Source organism: Solea senegalensis, linkage group LG9, assembly GCF_019176455.1.
Source record: "Solea senegalensis isolate Sse05_10M linkage group LG9, IFAPA_SoseM_1, whole genome shotgun sequence".
NCBI lineage: Eukaryota > Metazoa > Chordata > Actinopteri > Pleuronectiformes > Soleidae > Solea > Solea senegalensis.
Genome location: NC_058029.1, coordinates 19,474,220 through 19,491,365, shown reverse-complemented (window position 1 = coordinate 19,491,365; position 17,146 = coordinate 19,474,220). Strand labels below are relative to the sequence as shown.

General features: G+C 40.4%; 2 protein-coding genes and 1 long non-coding RNA gene across 14 annotated transcripts in view; 2 read left to right on the top strand and 1 right to left on the bottom strand.

Moving 5' to 3' along the window:
- The window catches only part of dnah5 (dynein, axonemal, heavy chain 5), a 47,720-nt gene extending 36,647 nt beyond the window's left edge, over positions 1-11,073 (top strand). For 2 of the 6 annotated variants that reach the window (XM_044033908.1, XM_044033907.1), the window contains exons 71-87: positions 345-500; positions 970-1,152; positions 1,388-1,492; positions 1,597-1,735; positions 2,008-2,122; positions 3,007-3,197; positions 3,411-3,532; positions 3,769-3,918; positions 4,084-4,329; positions 4,725-4,944; positions 5,906-6,111; positions 6,223-6,426; positions 7,117-7,332; positions 8,070-8,282; positions 8,478-8,630; positions 9,437-9,668; positions 10,200-11,073. In XM_044033908.1, coding sequence (XP_043889843.1) covers positions 345-500; positions 970-1,152; positions 1,388-1,492; positions 1,597-1,735; positions 2,008-2,122; positions 3,007-3,197; positions 3,411-3,532; positions 3,769-3,918; positions 4,084-4,329; positions 4,725-4,944; positions 5,906-6,111; positions 6,223-6,426; positions 7,117-7,332; positions 8,070-8,282; positions 8,478-8,630; positions 9,437-9,668; positions 10,200-10,351 — 3,003 coding nt within the window. In that variant the 3' untranslated portion in view covers positions 10,352-11,073. The other 4 variants (XM_044033904.1, XM_044033903.1, XM_044033905.1 and 1 more) reach the window with 3 other exon arrangements.
- LOC122774530 lies at positions 239-15,643 on the bottom strand. Of its 7 annotated transcripts, none has more exons than XR_006360999.1 (7): positions 15,597-15,643; positions 14,777-14,897; positions 7,390-8,288; positions 7,180-7,305; positions 4,673-4,936; positions 1,074-1,767; positions 239-551 (listed from the first exon to the last, which is right to left on the bottom strand). It is a non-coding gene; the product is annotated as an uncharacterized LOC122774530 (long non-coding RNA). The 7 variants fall into 7 exon arrangements; XR_006361001.1 differs by lacking the exon at positions 239-551 and having other exon boundaries at positions 796-1,767; positions 7,390-7,461; positions 8,184-8,288; XR_006360998.1 differs by lacking the exon at positions 239-551 and having other exon boundaries at positions 796-1,767.
- LOC122774528 (protein S100-G-like) lies at positions 12,660-13,901 on the top strand. Its single transcript, XM_044033909.1, has 3 exons — positions 12,660-12,783; positions 13,332-13,471; positions 13,602-13,901. The coding sequence occupies exons 1-3, from the start codon at positions 12,675-12,677 to the stop codon at positions 13,713-13,715; spliced, it is 363 nt and encodes a 120-aa protein (XP_043889844.1). The 5' UTR covers positions 12,660-12,674; the 3' UTR covers positions 13,716-13,901.
- Positions 15,644-17,146: the final 1,503 nt, after the last annotated feature.

The window sequence follows — 17,146 nt, the reverse complement described above, 5'->3', positions numbered from 1 at the left end:
CAACAAACTACTGGCAGGTGTCAGAAAGTATTCAACCCCTTCTTCTTTTGTTGCAGATTTAATTCTAAAGTTAACACTCACTAACACATAATGTCTTAGTGATTTTTTTTACTTTGTTTGTTTGTTTCATTTATTGTCCACACTGTGGCCAACTACTACACATGTGACCCTTGGCTGTGATCAGGTGCATTCTGTGGATTAAAAAAACTCATGAACTAATGAAATGAAACAAAAGAGGTTCAAAGAAACAGAGCGAGGAAGAGATTTATCACTGTATTGCATTTTGAGATTGCATACAGATCATTTTTACATTATATTCAGAAGTTTCCTTTTTCTAATCCCAGATCACCTCCATGAACCACAAGTACTTCAAGAGCCACCTGGAGGACAGCTTGTCTCTAGGTCGTCCACTTTTGATCGAGGATATAGGGGAGGAGCTGGACCCTGCGCTCGACAACATCCTTGAGAAAAACTTCATCAAAACTGGCTCCACTTACAAGGTAACATGGCAGACGTGTGTTTCAATCTCAGGGGTTCAATTATGGAACAGTCTAACAGATGAATTAAAGCAGAGTAAAAACATAAATCAGTTTAAAAGAATATACAAAATACACATTTTAAATAAATACAAGGGTGAAGAACAGCAGTTTAACCCAGGACGGTGATGGTCGTGTTTAAAGCCAGAGGTATTCTTGTGTTGTACTGAGGACATTAAGAACTTTGTGTAAAACACTGTAGAAAATATCTATCAATAAATAAATATGGTAAATAATGATATTATGTAGGGGAGATAAATTATGTCAATCCAATCTTTTTATATACAAACCACCAAGTAACAGTAATACATGTCTGTTGCAGTTACATACATTTAACTTGGAAAATGACAATGTATGATGCTTCCCAATTGTATCATCCACCATGTACAGTAGTTCATTTCTAAGTGGCAATGAACATGTTCCTTTTTTGAAGGTGAAAGTTGGCGACAAAGAGGTGGATGTGATGAAGGGTTTCAGGCTCTATGTAACCACCAAGCTGCCCAACCCGGCTTACACTCCTGAAATCAGTGCTCGCACCTCCATCATCGACTTCACCGTCACCATGAGAGGGCTGGAGGACCAGCTGCTGGGCAGAGTCATCCTCACTGAAAAACAGGTAGAGTCGCACTTGCGTTGTGCTTTTGTTCTTTTCTTCTTATAATATAAATAACAACAATAATTATGACAACAATAGGCAAAAGAAACTATCGTAAATTCTATACATGAACTCAATATTCTTCATAATTTGTTGACGAATTGCCTAATTTCTGTTGTGGCAGCAAGTAAGAACATTGTTTGTCATGCTCTTCTACCATGTAAACCCTTCTGTTTTTAATGATCTCATGTCCCAGGAACTGGAGAAGACGAGAACAGACCTCTTGGAAGATGTGATAATCAACAAGAGAAAGATGAAGGAGTTAGAGGACAGCCTCTTCTACAGACTGACCAGCACACAGGCAAGGACTTACGTCTAAGAAAATGACACAACATGTCCTTAGGTCTGTCTGCCTTTGCATCTTCTTTTGTTCTTCGATTTTAAATCTTGTCTCTCACTTTGTAGGGTTCACTGGTGGATGATGAGAGTCTGATTGTTGTCCTTGGCAACACCAAAAACACAGCTGAGGAGGTCACTCAGAAACTCTCAATCGCTGCCGAGACCGAAATCCAGATTAATGCAGCGCGAGAGGAGTACCGACCTGGTAGGTCCTGACCAGACAGAATGTTGACTTTCCTGGGTAAAAACATAGATTAAAAAAAAAATCTTGGTTTGGTTTAATTACACACTTATGATTCATAAATAATGTTGACAGACATGCGCTTCAACAACTTATACCAATTCTTACTATTTTATTTTATTTTATTTTATTTTATTCTTATTTCTTAACTGAGCTGTTGTGAATGTGTGTTTTAGGAATAAAGTCATTCAATCAATTCAATCAATCAACTGTCATGTTTATGTGTGTTTTTCCAGTGGCCACCAGGGGCAGTATCCTGTACTTCCTGATCACTGAAATGAGCATGGTCAACGTCATGTATCAGACGTCTCTGAGACAGTTCCTGGGACTCTTTGACTTTTCCCTGGTTAGGTGAGAATGTTCCTGCTCTCTGTGTGGAACGGTTTTCTATGATGAGAATTATGAGACTTTGCCGAAACACACAGCAATGCCATTTATTGCCTATAGCAAAGAATAATAATGTGCAGCTCCTGTTCATCTAATTGTGAAGCCTCACTGGGAGATTTTGTTAGGTTATCGGCATCAAACGGTGCAGTCATACCACATGTGAGGGAACGTGACTGCAGATGTAGAAAATACTGAGTTCTAAAAAGAGGGGAAACACATTGCAAGTTCCTCAGATAGCTCATGCTGTATAGTTCACGTTCAGGGTTTAAGAATTACTAAAATTTAATAATGAGGCCACAGATTGCGACAAACAGTCGATTCTTCCTCTCATCTTCCCCACGCATATCGAGTAACGGCACTGGCCCACATGTCAGAAGGGATGTCATTCTTCTTCAACCATGTCTCTTGTCTAAAGTAATGATGCACTCTATTTAAGAGTGTGAGTCAGAAGGAATTCAGCTGTCAATCTCCACCTCTAGATGTCACTAAATCCAACACACTAGTCCTTAAATTCCTTTTTGAATTAACCATTATGTTTGTTGTTGTTATTTGTAGTGGAAGTTGACTTCAGTGATTTATTCATCAGATACAATGATGCCTTTAAGCCAAACTACTAACTAATATAAATATCCTTAATGATGGACTATTTTAACACTATTTAACTGAGACTACCAGTCTCTCAATAAACCAGAAAGAGAGACAGTTTAGTGCTCAATAGCATGAGCAGTCTGAACATGCAGTGATCGCTACTCGATGCGTAGGAGTTGACATTATAACGTATTACAATGTGAGAAGCAAATTGGATAAAACTGTGTATGTTTTGTGCTCTGAAATTCTCTTGGAAACAGGTCTGCCAGAAGCCCTTTCACAAGCAAACGCATCACCAACATCATCGAGTTCATGACCTACGAGGTGTACACGTATGCAGCGCGAGGTCTTTACGAAGAGCACAAGTTCCTGTTCACGCTGCTGTTGACGCTGAAGATCGACATGCAGAGCAACAGGGTCGAACACTCCGAGTTTCTCACTCTGATTAAAGGTGAATTGTTTTCACTGAGAAAATGTTGACATTTGGTTTGTTTACTAATGAAATTTTAAATGCATTCAAATCAAAAGAGTGGCGTGAGCAGCAATGACTCACCCCACAACAGATTCTTTGTTGAAGTTAGAATGAAACTGACTCTACTTTGTTCTGTGTTTATTGCATATATGCTCACAGATGTGTGTGTGTTTTGTTTTGTGTGTCACGCAGGAGGTGCATCTTTGGACCTGAAAGCTTGTCCTCAGAAACCAGCAAAATGGATTCCTGATATGACCTGGCTCAACCTTGTAGAGCTCAGAAAACTGTGGCAGTTCTCTGATATACTGGATCAGGTACTTGAGCTCGGCTCATACTATACTATACTGATAGGAGGTCAAGTACAGAAAGCCACATGTTTATTATGGACTCTAAGTATAATCTGTGGTGTGAGAGTGAATACATTTTAAATGGTAACAGAAACGTGTGAGACAAATGATCTTTACATTGTTGAAACTGCTGTGAATGTGTTCGTCCGCGGCGTAGCTTCTAGATTTTCTTATGTGCTCCTGTGTCTTTGTTTGTCTTTCAGATAAGTCGGAACGAGAAGCAGTGGAAGTCATGGTTTGATAAGGAGGCCCCAGAGGAGGAGGTGTTACCCAACTCCTACGAACAAGACCTTGACAGTTTTAAACGTCTTCTTCTCATACGCTGCTGGTGTCCTGACAGGACCATAGCGCAGGTTAGACAAGACGTGTTTAATTGTGATTTGTTTCTTTATGTTGGGCATATAAACTCAGTTTTGGCCACATTATGTTTATTTATTTTCCAGGCTTTTATAATGTTGGAGTCTTTCACCAAAAAGCAATGAATAAACACACTGCACATCATTCCCTTTCTCCTCCAGGCCCGTAAATACATAATGAGCACCATGGGTGAGAAATACACGGAAGGGTTGATTCTTGACTTGGAGAAGACGTGGGAGGAGTCCGACCCACGAACGCCTCTCATCTGCTTCCTGTCAATGGGCTCAGATCCGACTAACTCCATCATCGCACTGGGGAGGAAGCTAAAGGTTGAGACACAAAATGTCTCCATGGGACAAGGGCAAGAGGTCCATGCTCGCAAGCTTCTACAGCAGACCATGGCTAATGTGAGTCCACGGTGTGAGGTTCCTGTTTTACAGAACATTTTGTTTAATGAAGGTACCTTAAAGGTCCAGCGTGTAACATTTAAGGGGGTTATTGGCAAAAATGTAATTCACTTACTAACATAAATATGTTTGTATAAGTATAACTTTGAATTTGGAATCATTTGTTTTTTATAGCCTTAGAATAAGCCTTTTAGATGTGCTTTTGGTGAGAGTCTTGCGTTCTGGAGGCTCCTAACACAGCCCAAGTAAACAAACCAACCACAGCATAGCGTATGAAGAAGAACAGACTTTTAAAAGTCTGGATCCTACAGATCGATTTTGGAGATCTTGACTGTCTCATTACTTTTGCGGCTCTTGACTTGGATGATACTGATTACATGACCGATTGTCCACAGGGTGGCTGGGCCTTACTGCAGAACTGCCACCTGGGTCTGGACTTCATGGATGAGCTGATGGACACAGTGACCGATACAGACTTTGTGCACAGCAACTTCCGGCTGTGGATGACCACAGAGGTCCACAGACACTTTCCTATCACCCTTCTGCAGATGTCAATCAAGTTCACCAGTGAACCGCCTCAGGGCCTCAGAGCAGGGCTTAAACGGACCTATGGAGGTGAGACACTTTGGTTTAGCACGACAAAGAAAGTCCAGTACTCTATTTGTCATCTTAAGTAAAACTAATGAAGTGGGGATCCAATACAAGATACACAAATGCATATTGGTCACTCACACATGCCAGATACTGTATCTAAGTCTAAATGCCTAAACCTACCCCTGAAAGTAAACCTAATCCTAACTCTAATACAAAAATCAAGTCTTAGCACTTGAAAAAAAGCCCTTTAAATAGTGAGGACCAGCAAAAATGTGCAAACTCTCCCACAGTTACGTCAATGACTGCTTTCTTTTGCTTCCTGTTCTGTTTTTTTTGGTCCTCACAAAGATTAAAATACACAGAGAGAGGGAGAGAGAGAGACACAAACAGTTGGTTTGTGTTGTTGTTCAGAAGAGAGAAAGAGAATAATTTATAATATGTGTATTTAATATGTATAAACCGGCAGTCACTGCCTGGCTCATATTGGAAAAGATGTGGGTTTGGTTCTTGAAGCAGTCTTCTGTTAAATGTGATGGTTCATCGTCAGCTCTTGTTTGTTGGCTACATTTCTTAATCAGACAAATTACGGTTTTGTAAGATTATAAGATATGCAGTTTTTTTAGCTGTGCTATTTTCCCACATTCTCCCAAAACAGTTGCTTTACTGTTACCATGAATTTAAAGTTAGGGTTAGGCTGAAAGGAAGGTAGTTATGTAGATCACTAAAAATGCAATCTCTATAGCAATCCTTGAACTTGGCAAGATTTCCTCTACAACAATGTGTGTACACATAAAGAAAAGCTATATTTAGAATATGTAAAACCCCATTTTGCACAGTTGGATCAAGAGTCACCAACCTAAAGCTTATTTTAGTTCATCCTTGACCAGACAATATGCACTGGTATCTGATCTTCATGTTTTTTATACCTTTGTACAGATTTCGATCAAAGGTCTAAATGCCCACACATGTATTTCATCTTTAGGCATAAACCAGGACCTGCTGGATGTCAGCAACATGGTGCAGTGGAAGCCGATGCTCTACGCAGTTGCGTTTCTCCACAGCATAGTTCAAGAGAGGAGAAAGTATGGCTCTCTGGGTTGGAACATCCCCTATGAGTTCAACCAGGCTGACTTCAATGCCAGTGTCCAGTTTGTGCAGAACCACCTCGATGATGTCGACATTAAAAAGGTGCAAGAAGTGACTACACTTAGTCTTTTTCTTTTTAAACCAGCTACCGGTGAGATGCAGCTGAAACAGCGCAGAACCACGGACTCTCACACCCATTATCTCTCATTTCAGGGTGTATCTTGGAACACGGTGCAATACATGATCGGAGAGATTCAGTACGGCGGCCGTGTGACTGACGACTATGACAAGCGCCTCCTCAACACCTTTGCCAAAGTGTGGTTCAATGACAACATGTTTACTCCTGCCTTCAACTTCTACAGTGGCTACAGTATCCCAAAATGCTCCAGTGTCGACGAGTATCTGACATATGTTAAGGTGAGTCCCACTCGGGAGGACAAGTGTTGACGGTACATGCTGTCATCTGGCTATTTGCATGATTGTTTATTTGAGCAGGGACAAATAAATGAATAAATATGCCAGACTATAACCATTGGCAAATCTAGTCCCTACAGACAGGTTGATGGAATATGACCAAATAAGAGTATACTACACCAATACCACCAAATAAAAAGCAAACAGCAAAAGCTTGCAGACAGACTACTTAAAATCTAAAATGTGTGGTGTTGGAAGCCAAAGCAGGACGTGGGGACCATACTGTACGTTACCATACAAAGTGATTTAAGGAGCAAAATGTAAAGTAGTGCTAACAAAGTGGTTATTGTGTTGTTCACAGAAGAGTTTGAGGTAAATTGCACATTGCCCTCATTTTATTGCACATAGATTTGCAAGTAAATGGACTAATTTGGCCAGTGGCCTTTTGTATAAAGTATCAGAACTACACACTAATACACTATTGTGGTTAGAGATGACTTTTAAAACGATCTCCTCTGCTGTCTTGAGACCTTTCTGTGTATTTGTGCAAAGGAAAAATGTCTTTGACATTTATATATATATATGTATGTATATATATACATACATATATATATGTATATATATATACACATATATATACTTCAACAACACATTTTACAAGCCAAACAACCCATGTTTCTGTGCTTTTGTCAGGGTCTGCCGGCCTATGACACTCCCGAGGTGTTTGGCCTCCACCCGAACGCAGACATAACTTACCAGAGTAAACTGGCGAAGGAAGTCCTGGATACCATACTCAGTATTCAGCCTAAAGACAGCGCCTCGGGTGGAGGGGAGACCAGAGAGGCTGTGGTGTCCAGGCTGGCTGATGACATGCTGGATAAACTGCCTCCAGATTATGTACCTTTTGAAGTAAGTAAATGTGTGTGTGTGTGTGTGTGTGTGTGTGTGTGTGTGTGTGAGACTCACCACGTGTGCCATGCAAAATGGGTTCAATGTCACAGTCAGAGGGGAGTGGTTGTCAATTTGTGATTGTAAAATCTGCAAAAGAATAATAATAGTCCAATGTTAATGAATATAAAGTGACTGTTAAAAATAATAAAACCCCCACTGTGTGAACATACAGTATGTTTACATGAATGGGTCATAAGACATACGTAAATGGACTAACTCTGATTTTTGACAGCTGTTATGGTTTATACAAAATCTTTTTTGTATATGATTCACTGGTTCCCAACATTTCCCCCAACCTGAATCCCTGTCCACACCAAAATGAATAAAGTTTATAATTACAAATGTTTATATGCTAAAACAAAGAGCAGTGCTGGATTGTGTTGCTATTCTCACAGTGTTTATGGATAAAAACTGTCCTGTGCTTCCATGAAATCAAAACCAAGGTAATTTCGCTCTACACTCGTAGCAGTAGCTCATTTTGAAGATAGATATGTGCTCTTTCACATAGCGAGCTATTGTCTCTTAAAAAAGGAGACCTTGTTCCGACAGAAGCATGGAAATGGTTTGTTAAGTTATATGTCCTGCAGGATGAAAGTATACATGAAATGGCAAGTGATTCTCGGCTTGAACATGTTCCTTTAACAAATCTATGTATTGCAATTCCATCATCCTTCCATGTGATTTAATGAAACCAGGTGAGAGAGCGTCTCCTGAAGATGGGTCCATTCCAGCCCATGAATATTTTCCTGCGTCAGGAGATTGATCGGATGCAGAGGGTCATAGTTCTGGTCCGAAACACCCTCACAGACCTCAAGCTGGCAATCGACGGAACCATCATCATGAGCGAGAACCTGCGGGATGCCCTGGACTGCATGTACGACGCACGCATCCCAGCACGCTGGAAGAAGGTCAGTCTGGAATTAAAAAGGACAAATTCAGAATCGTCATGCAGAGGACAGTCACCATTTTATCAGTAGATCATGAATAATAAGTTACTGATGACCGTTGCCTTTGTCAAGTTGTTTTTGGGAGCATTATGACTTTTTATTTTTTAGCGTTTCAATGATTGAACAAAAGTCTTGTTTGCTGTCTTTGTTTTCCAGGCGTCGTGGGCCTCCAGCACCCTGGGGTTCTGGTTCACAGAGCTGCTTGAGCGGAACCGGCAGTTCCACGCGTGGCTCTTCGAAGGGCGTCCCAACTGCTTCTGGATGACAGGCTTCTTCAACCCACAGGGCTTCCTGACAGCAATGAAGCAGGTACACACACACACCGTCAGGTTACAAACAGGCAGAGCCGCACGCACTTTTCATGCATTAAAAGCCTCAAGTTATAAAGATTGGTGGCCTTGGGACTTCATGTGTGGTGTAAATCTGAACTTAATCATGAACTAGATCGGGGATTCTCAAATGCTGGGTCTAGACAATACCATTTACTGAGATATGTTGTGTTCAGGGACCACACGGTTGGTGTAGTGGTTAGCGCTCTTGCCTTTGCAGCAAGAAGACCTGGGTTTCTGACCTGGTTGGAACGAGGGCCTTTCTGCATGGAGTTTGCATGTTCTCCCCGTGTGTGTGTGGGTTTTCTCCAGGTTCTCCGGTTTCCTCCCACAGTCCAAACACATGCAAATTGACTGTGAGAGTGAACGGTTGTTTGTCTCTGTGTGTCCCTGTGTTGGACTGGCAACCTGTCCAGGGTCTAACCCGCCTGAGATTAGGATAAAGTGGTAGAAGATGGATGGATGGATATTGTGTTCAGCCGATCGCGCCTGTTCTCCATAGACAGTCAACTACAGGACACTCTCTGCTCAACCAGGGCTTTCCTGTGAGGCACTACTTTCACTCAAAGGCAAAAATCCTGCTTTTACTCGTGTCTTCACAGAAGACAAATGTATTTAACGAGCATTTAATTAGTTTGCATTTGAAAGTGTGACCTTACACTATAACAGAGCAGTGCAAATTCAGAGCAGTGAATCTGACTTTAACGTACACTTGCCCATTGTTTCACAGTGGTTACGATGCAAAGACTAAACCTTAACAAGCCAAACTTGTCGCTGTTCTTGTAGGAGATCACGAGGGCCAACAAGGGCTGGGCCCTGGACCGCATGGTGCTGTGCAATGAGGTGACCAAGTGGATGAAAGACGACATCACCCAACCTCCCACAGGGGGAGTATACATCTATGGCCTTTACCTGGAGGGAGCCGGCTGGGACCGTCGCAGCTGCAAACTCATCGAATCCAAACCCAAAGTTCTCTTCGAGATGATGCCTGTGATTAGGATGTATGCTGAGAACAATGGTGAGAATTGTATTTTCTTTGAAAACACAAGCAGCCATGGGTGTGACTTGCTGCAGAGAGATTACTTTTATCCCTGTGTTTATTATATGAAGCTGTTTCTTTTTTCCTCCTTTATGCTGCGGCTAACAGGCTTTCAGTGCAGCTCCCTGAAAACACAATAAGGTGCTGAGAGAGCAAAAGTCTTTTACGGAAATCAAACGACATTGACACACACACAGAAACATAGTGGTGGTTGTGTAATGATTTTTTTGCCTGTTATTCTATTCTTGAGAGTTCCTTGAATTTAGTTCAATCTCATTTTTCACACGGTCATTATGGGCTGGTCAACGCAGATTGAATGAAAGCAGAGCTATGGCAAATGTATTGATTCAAATGAAACATGAAGGAGCCTGAATACTGATTGCAAATAAGATAAGACAAATCTTAGGTAAGGTAGCAGTAAATTAAGAATAAAAAAAAGTATATTAGTTTTTAAATAAAACAGTTTTGTAGATCTCAGCAACAAAGCAGTCATGCATTTCTATGTTGCAGGTGTGAAGGACCCACGCCTCTACTCCTGTCCAGTCTATAAGAAGCCCGCCAGAACCGACATGAATTACATTGCGGCTATAGATCTGAAGACTCTGCGGTCTCCTGATCACTGGATCCTCCGGGGCGTGGCTCTCCTCTGTGACATCAAGTGACCTCTTCATACGGACTCATTTTTACTCTGGGACTGACGTAAGGAGTTGTATGTAGTGCTGTAACCTCAAGCTCTAATTGACGACATCAGTTGTATTTGTTTTGCTTGAGGAAAAAAAAAGAAAAAGGACAAAAAGTACAACAGAGCTACAGTATGAGCTGTGTTCGACTGATGTGATCAGTATGTCACAGCCCCACAGAGCCTTGCTCAGAGACACCACAAGAAAGTGTGGTCTGTGGTCGGACACGTCAGCTGATACGTCTTTCACCGGTTGCTGACTAAATAATAATCACCAATCCCTTGTTTTTTTGTTTTTTTTTCAATAGACAATGTCGCCCCTTACTGTCAAAACTTTGAATTACACAGTTCTGCAGCGGATAGAAAAGCTCCAGCCATTTCATTCATCCTCTGCGGCTTTATCCTGGACATGAGCGTTGTGGGGAGTCAATCCACTTAAACGCTGCATGTTTTTGAAATGTGGGAGGAAACCAGAAAACCCATGTGCATATATTTACACGTTATATTATAATTTAGAATGAGCTGCAGTTGGCATCTTTGTCCTCTCATGTTTAAAAAAGAAAAGACTATATTCAAATACAGTCAGAGCCAGTTGATTTAAAACTATTACACTTTTGCATTGAAACGATACATACCCACACTCTTATATTCTCATTTGTCAAAATGTGAAATAAAGTTAAATGTATTCACGTTTATGAGTTAATATTCTATCGATATTTTATTTTTTACTCTGATCTCTGTCGTGGACTGAAAGCATGGATGCAGCTGTGAGTTTTAAATGCAAAATAGAGACTATACTAAATATTAGGTGGGACACCGATACATGTGAGTGGCCAGAACATTACATTTTAACAACATGCATTATATGTACTTTGGTAACAATTGTTGAGGCTGTCAAAAGAGTGCCAGCTGTTTTCCATGCCTCTATTCAATGAAGGCCCCGCCCCACAAACCCCCCAGTACTGGCCAATAAGAGACAGGCAGGATGTCCCTTTCCCTGAGTAGCGTGTAGAAACAGTAGAAACACTGTCAGAAAAGAGTCGCTGGTCAAAATGTAATCTCTGCCACAACTGATTAAAACTCAATGACATGTTGGTTCCGGCTCTGGGTCCGGACAGGAAAAAGTCTGGGTCCAGACCCAAACTGCGGTCCACCTATTAGTGACCTATGCTGGTTCATCAGGTTGTGATGCAGTTGATAAATCTTGCTTTTTAACTGAAGATCCAACAACAGATTAAACATGTTAACAGTGATGATGGTTTGGCCATTGTCAGTAAATGGGTCTTTGCACCACACAAGAGCTCCTGGCCTGTAGAGGGTGTACTAATACCACCTAAAACCACTTAAAGGTCCAGTGAGAGTTATTTTCATTCAGCAGAAATTCCATCCATTCATTTTCTACCGCTTTATCCTCCACATGATGGTCGTGGCGGGAGCTGTGCCAATCTCAGCTGACATAAGGCCATAGGCGAGGTACACTCTGGACAGGTCGCCAGTCCATCGCAGGGACATATAAACACAAACAACCACCCACACTCACACCTATGGTCAATTTAGAGTGTCCAATTTACCTGATCCCCATAGGAGACCAGAGAACCCGGAGAAAACCCACACACACGCGGGGAGAACATGCAAACTCCATGCAGAAAGGCCCTTGTTCTTGCTGCAGAGTCAATGTGTAGTTTTGATGCTAACTGAAGGCTACATAGTTTCTTCAATAAGGAAAGGATTTTCAGCTTCATGTCAATTTTACATACTGTGCCTTTAACCCTGACAGCTGTGAGTCGATGTGTGACAGAAAAAGTGTGGCGTAACAAAAGTATGACAAAAGATGAGTGACTGAATGGGTGTGAATTACAGAGCAAACAAACAGTACACATCCTATACTAGTATGCCTTGCAGCAGCAGGCACTGTTAGTTCCTGTTACAATAGTATTTAATAACCAAACTGCAGCCACACAGTGCAGTAATGGTTTCTTGAGCAGTAAAGGATTGTAGGAAATTCTAATTAACAGAACAATGGTGTCATAACGTGATTCAGTGTTTTCTCTGTTATGTTACAAAACAAAAGTGCATGCATGTGCAACTTGAGTAAGCAGCTCAGGTAGCATTCCCACCAATACCTTGCATGTAGCTTCTTGGTTCTTACATAAGAACCAAGAAGCATTTTTTAAACATTTTGAACAAATACCACATATTTCACCAGTGGCAACTTGTCACACCACTTGTTGCAGACATGCAAGCAAACAGGAAAGACCAGCTGTCCCAATTTAGAGAGAGAGTAGTGGGGACAAATATGGGAGGAGATGTCGACAACAACCCATGCTGAACTGTTTAAAAGGTCTGCATCAGTGTCTCCCCTCAAATTCCCTCACTTCCACCCTCTTGAGCTCCACCAGCAGCCGTACAACTCTGGTAAGTTTATATGTTTTCAAATCCTTTTGTAAAATCCCCTCTTTTTCATGATAAACCAGCTTTTGCTGTTAATTGATCTGCATGTAGCATAAGATATATACAAGAGACAATGTTAATGCTTTTGGTATTGAAAGTTTTACTCGCTAATGTTACATTAAAAAGTCCTTAGAATAGAATAGAATAGAATAGAATAGAATAGAATAGAATAGAATAGAATAGAATAGAATAATTGTTTATTGTCCACTGAGGTGGAAAATTGACTTTGGCTCACCATAACAACACAATTACACTAAGAACAAGACCTAAAACCACAATGTAAACACATTGAAAGGTGTGAGTATTGGAAAATAAGTAGTAATAATAATACTGTGGTGAAAGTTAAAGAAAGAAATGTCTTGCTGGTTACACCACACTTAGTCTTTACTGTTTTACTCTGTTGTGTAAAAGTCTCCAAGTCCATTCATGAGTGATTAGGTGAAGTGTGCAGCGACAGATCTTCTGTCTCCCTGTCATTTAAATGAACTCTCAACTATATTGTGTTGTTTCAGCCACTATGTCAAAGCTTGAGCAGGCACTGAAAGACCTCAAGGAAGCCTTTGATAAATACGCTTCGACAGATGAAGACAAGAGCACATTGAGCAAGAAAGAACTCTCAGCTCTGCTCCGTGAAGAGCTTCCTGAGGGAGTTGTAAGTAGAAAATTAGTAGTACAGTAAAAGTAGTACATTTGCAGCACAGAGCTGTAAAGGCCTCCCTTTTGAAATTCAATTGTTTAACCATTTTTTTTGTGCCTTTTCCTCTTGTTTTCTTTTTTTTAAGTCCAAATTTTTCAAAGTAGATGAACTCTACAAAGAGCTGGATACTGACGAGGACGGCATTATGGACTTCAGGGAAACAGTGGTCTTTCTTATTGACTTTGGTATAGGCTTGTGAATGAATACTGAACAACAGTCTTGTATCGTGTGATCCGTTCTGAAGGAAACAGCCGAGTGCTCCTATACTTGCACCAGTATTCAAGTCAATGTACTGTATGTGTCTTTATGAGACTTGGAATGTGCTAAACTGAGTGTGTTTCCTTGACTGTGAGTGACACATGCCATGAATAAATGAATGAAATAAGCAGTGCTTTGTTTTTTTTCTTGTGCTTTTGAATAGAATACAAAAAATTCAGATCAATGTAAGAAATTATTTTGTAGTTTTTACTCAGGTGTGTTAAAATCCATCCATCCGTCCATTTTCTACTGCCTTATCCTCCACAGGAGGGTCGTGGGGGCTGCTGTGCCAATCTCATAATCTGACATAGGGCAATAGGCAGGGTCACACCCGGGACAGTTCACCTGTGTGTGTTTATATAGCAGTTGAAAATAGACAACAATAAAAAATTCATCAGATTGCCTCCAGGTTGTACTGAAAAAATTGTATAAGACACTCTGTGGTTGAGCTGTGGTTGAATAAATGCGGTCAGTCGACATCATGACCACACCTGCTGCTGTCTGGGTACTTTTGTTGTTTCTACGTCGTCACCTTTAAGTTCCCATCTTGGACAATGCAAGAAACAGACGTTCAAGATCTATTATTTATTTTCTGTATTTAAGAAACCAAAACAAGTAACATAAATGCAGCTTGTCACAGGTCCAGGTACAGGTTGGAATAGTTTTGGATTTTTGTTTTTAACATGAGTTAGTTTTAATTAATTGTTAAGGTTTACTAAGCACATTTTCCGTATAATTTTGTAAACACACAATTCAGTTTTAGTTTTTTTGCTATGTTTTGTAGTTCATTCATTACACGGAGGCAGTTTATTCACCAGCTGTAATGTGTATAGTGTGGTGGTAATGTTTGCAGGCGGTGGATGCCACTGATGATCATGATCATTGTTACAGGAGCACAAACAAAGTTGTCACAAAGGTACAAAACTCGGTAAAATCAACAACATCATCGCCGTTTGCATCCAAGAGACACAACTCTTTACCAGATAGATATTTTATACTTACACCAAACTGTTGTTGAAGCAGCTTACAAAGTTCCTTTTTGGTCAAAGTGTTGTTATCTCCAGCATGTTCAAAACAGCTTTGATTACTTGCATTGCTGCAAAGAGTTGATTAGACATGGTGGCTGCAAAAAAGAAAAAGAAAATTATAAATGATGCTTATTTATTTTGGCTATCAGACTCTACTTCTTTGGGACAAGCAGATGATACAAGAACGAAGATTGCTGATATTTGACGTGACTACAAAAAAACACATCACCAATTTTATTTGAAACGAACATATACACTGCTTAACTCATTTATTAGACCGCCTGTCATAAAAACAAGAAAACGTCAAATTCGCCCACATTTGCTTACACTGGGCAGCTTCTCTGAGAAGTCAGAAATGAATCAAGCACTAAAACTATGTTTTCTGTTCAGGAAGGTAAGTAAATAATTAGAATTTGACATCATACTCAAGAAATAATAATGTGCTTTACTAGACTTTCTGTTTTTTTTTTTTTTAAAGTCTAACAAGCCTCTGTCGCTCATATTGCAAGCAGGTGTGGAAGCACGCAGAGACAGACAGACACACAGACAGGCATAGTCACCTAAAAACAGTACTTCTCTCCCTCTCTGTGGGGCGAAGTAATTATATTTTGGCATTGAAAATAACAAGCTTCTACAAACTGATTGACATTACATTGATAATATTATTGATAATTACCAATGCTGTTAATTTAGAGCAGCTGTGGCATAAACCGTACATTGGGTGGTGGTCTAATACATTTGTTAAGCATGTGTATATTTTTAACAGAGGATTTTAATAAATATTTTTCACTTACCTGAGTTGTATGTGACACTGGTGTGGACGGGAAAGGGTCGAAGAGCGAAATCTGAGAGGAAGCGAACGATGCCAGCCCTTTTTAATCGACTTGAACACGCCCTCATTTTGTCCTTTCCCTTTTTTTCTTCAAGTTCATGCCTCTAAATTGTCGCACATTAAATGTTATAAGATGTGAAACCTGATGTGGAAAATGGGTCATGAATAGGGTTTTGCACTATGTTTTTACAGGGAGGAGGCATCGAATCATAGCTTGAGTGAATGGGTGCGAATGGGTGAATGGCAAAGAGAGACGCCGTTTCACTGCCACATGTAAAATCTACAATTCAATAAGTGTCATCAAGGTCAATAACTTTCTATATTATTATGAATATTTTTCTATATTGCACTCTTCTTATTTATTACCTTTATCTTAACTGTCTTTGCTGCTGTGACTCAATAAACATGAACATGTGGATGTTTTTTGGTTGGTTTCTCCAAAGTCTTATATAATAATATAATTAACAGACTTGTATATAAATGCATATTTCGCTGGAACACATTTTACTGCCACAATGTGGGGAGATTTTAACTTTTTCAGTAACAGTCGTGGCTGTAAACATCAGCACGTATGAAGGGGCAGGCACTGTTTTGAGAGGAAGACAACAAATGAAGGGAGGGCAGATGAGGTCAGGAGACTCGTGATTCACGGCGAGGAATGTTTGGCACAGGCTGAGGTGGTTTTACCGAGAATATTGCGCAACTCATCGGCCTGGATCACCAACAAAGAATTTTGCCGATAGAGTTCTTAATCATGATCATGAGAATCTCTCTCCAGTCAGATTTTCTAAAGTTAACGGTAGACTGATGTTTGCAAGCGGTCTGCTGCTGAAATGCAGATGTTTGTGGTCAGAGTATTCGTCGCTTAAGATTATCACACTTGAGTTGTTAAGTTGTCGGTTTGTTTCAAAAGCGTGGAATTTGGTTTTACCACTGAATTTGTGTTTGTCAACATATATGCAGTTTGATAGGAAAAAGCTTACGGCCCTTCCACATCGTGTTATGATGCCGTTGTTTTCTTTCATAGTTTACAAAAAAGTTTTGAAACTGAACGATCAAATCTGGTTCTGTGTTAATACACAGTCACCATTGGACACAAGGAAATATGACACCTTCAGAGCACATCTCTAATAGAACCCATGTTTGCACACCGTGTCTGTTTTATCTGTTTGCACTTTGAGCAGTGGATAAAAGAAGCCAAAGCCTCCGTCCTTATGCATGAGTACAGAAACTCACAACCACAACTTGTCTTTAAATTGCTGTTAAAATCAGAGTTTTAAATTGATTGGAGTGATGGTCTGACACAGATTCCATTCTTTGATTGGTGACTGTTATGGCCACCATTGGAATTCTTATTATTCTTATTCCACAGAATTTGACAGACATAAAAACTGTCAGTGTACGTGTGATACAGTTGATATTGTTTGGACATCGCAGGGCACTCACCGTCGTGAGAGAATGTGAACACACCTTTTGGCGCTAACTGTAATTTGTAGCCTGGTGTAACTAGAA

Bases quoted from the DNA above. Each gene is read 5' to 3' on its own strand.
- LOC122774528 (XM_044033909.1), top strand. From the start codon at position 12,675: ATGTCGACAACAACCCATGCTGAACTGTTTAAAAGGTCTGCATCAGTG. The intron at 12,784-13,331 runs GTAAGTTTATAT...GTGTTGTTTCAG, and splicing joins CCAGCAGCCGTACAACTCTG to CCACTATGTCAAAGCTTGAG. The intron at 13,472-13,601 runs GTAAGTAGAAAA...CTTTTTTTTAAG, and splicing joins AAGAGCTTCCTGAGGGAGTT to TCCAAATTTTTCAAAGTAGA.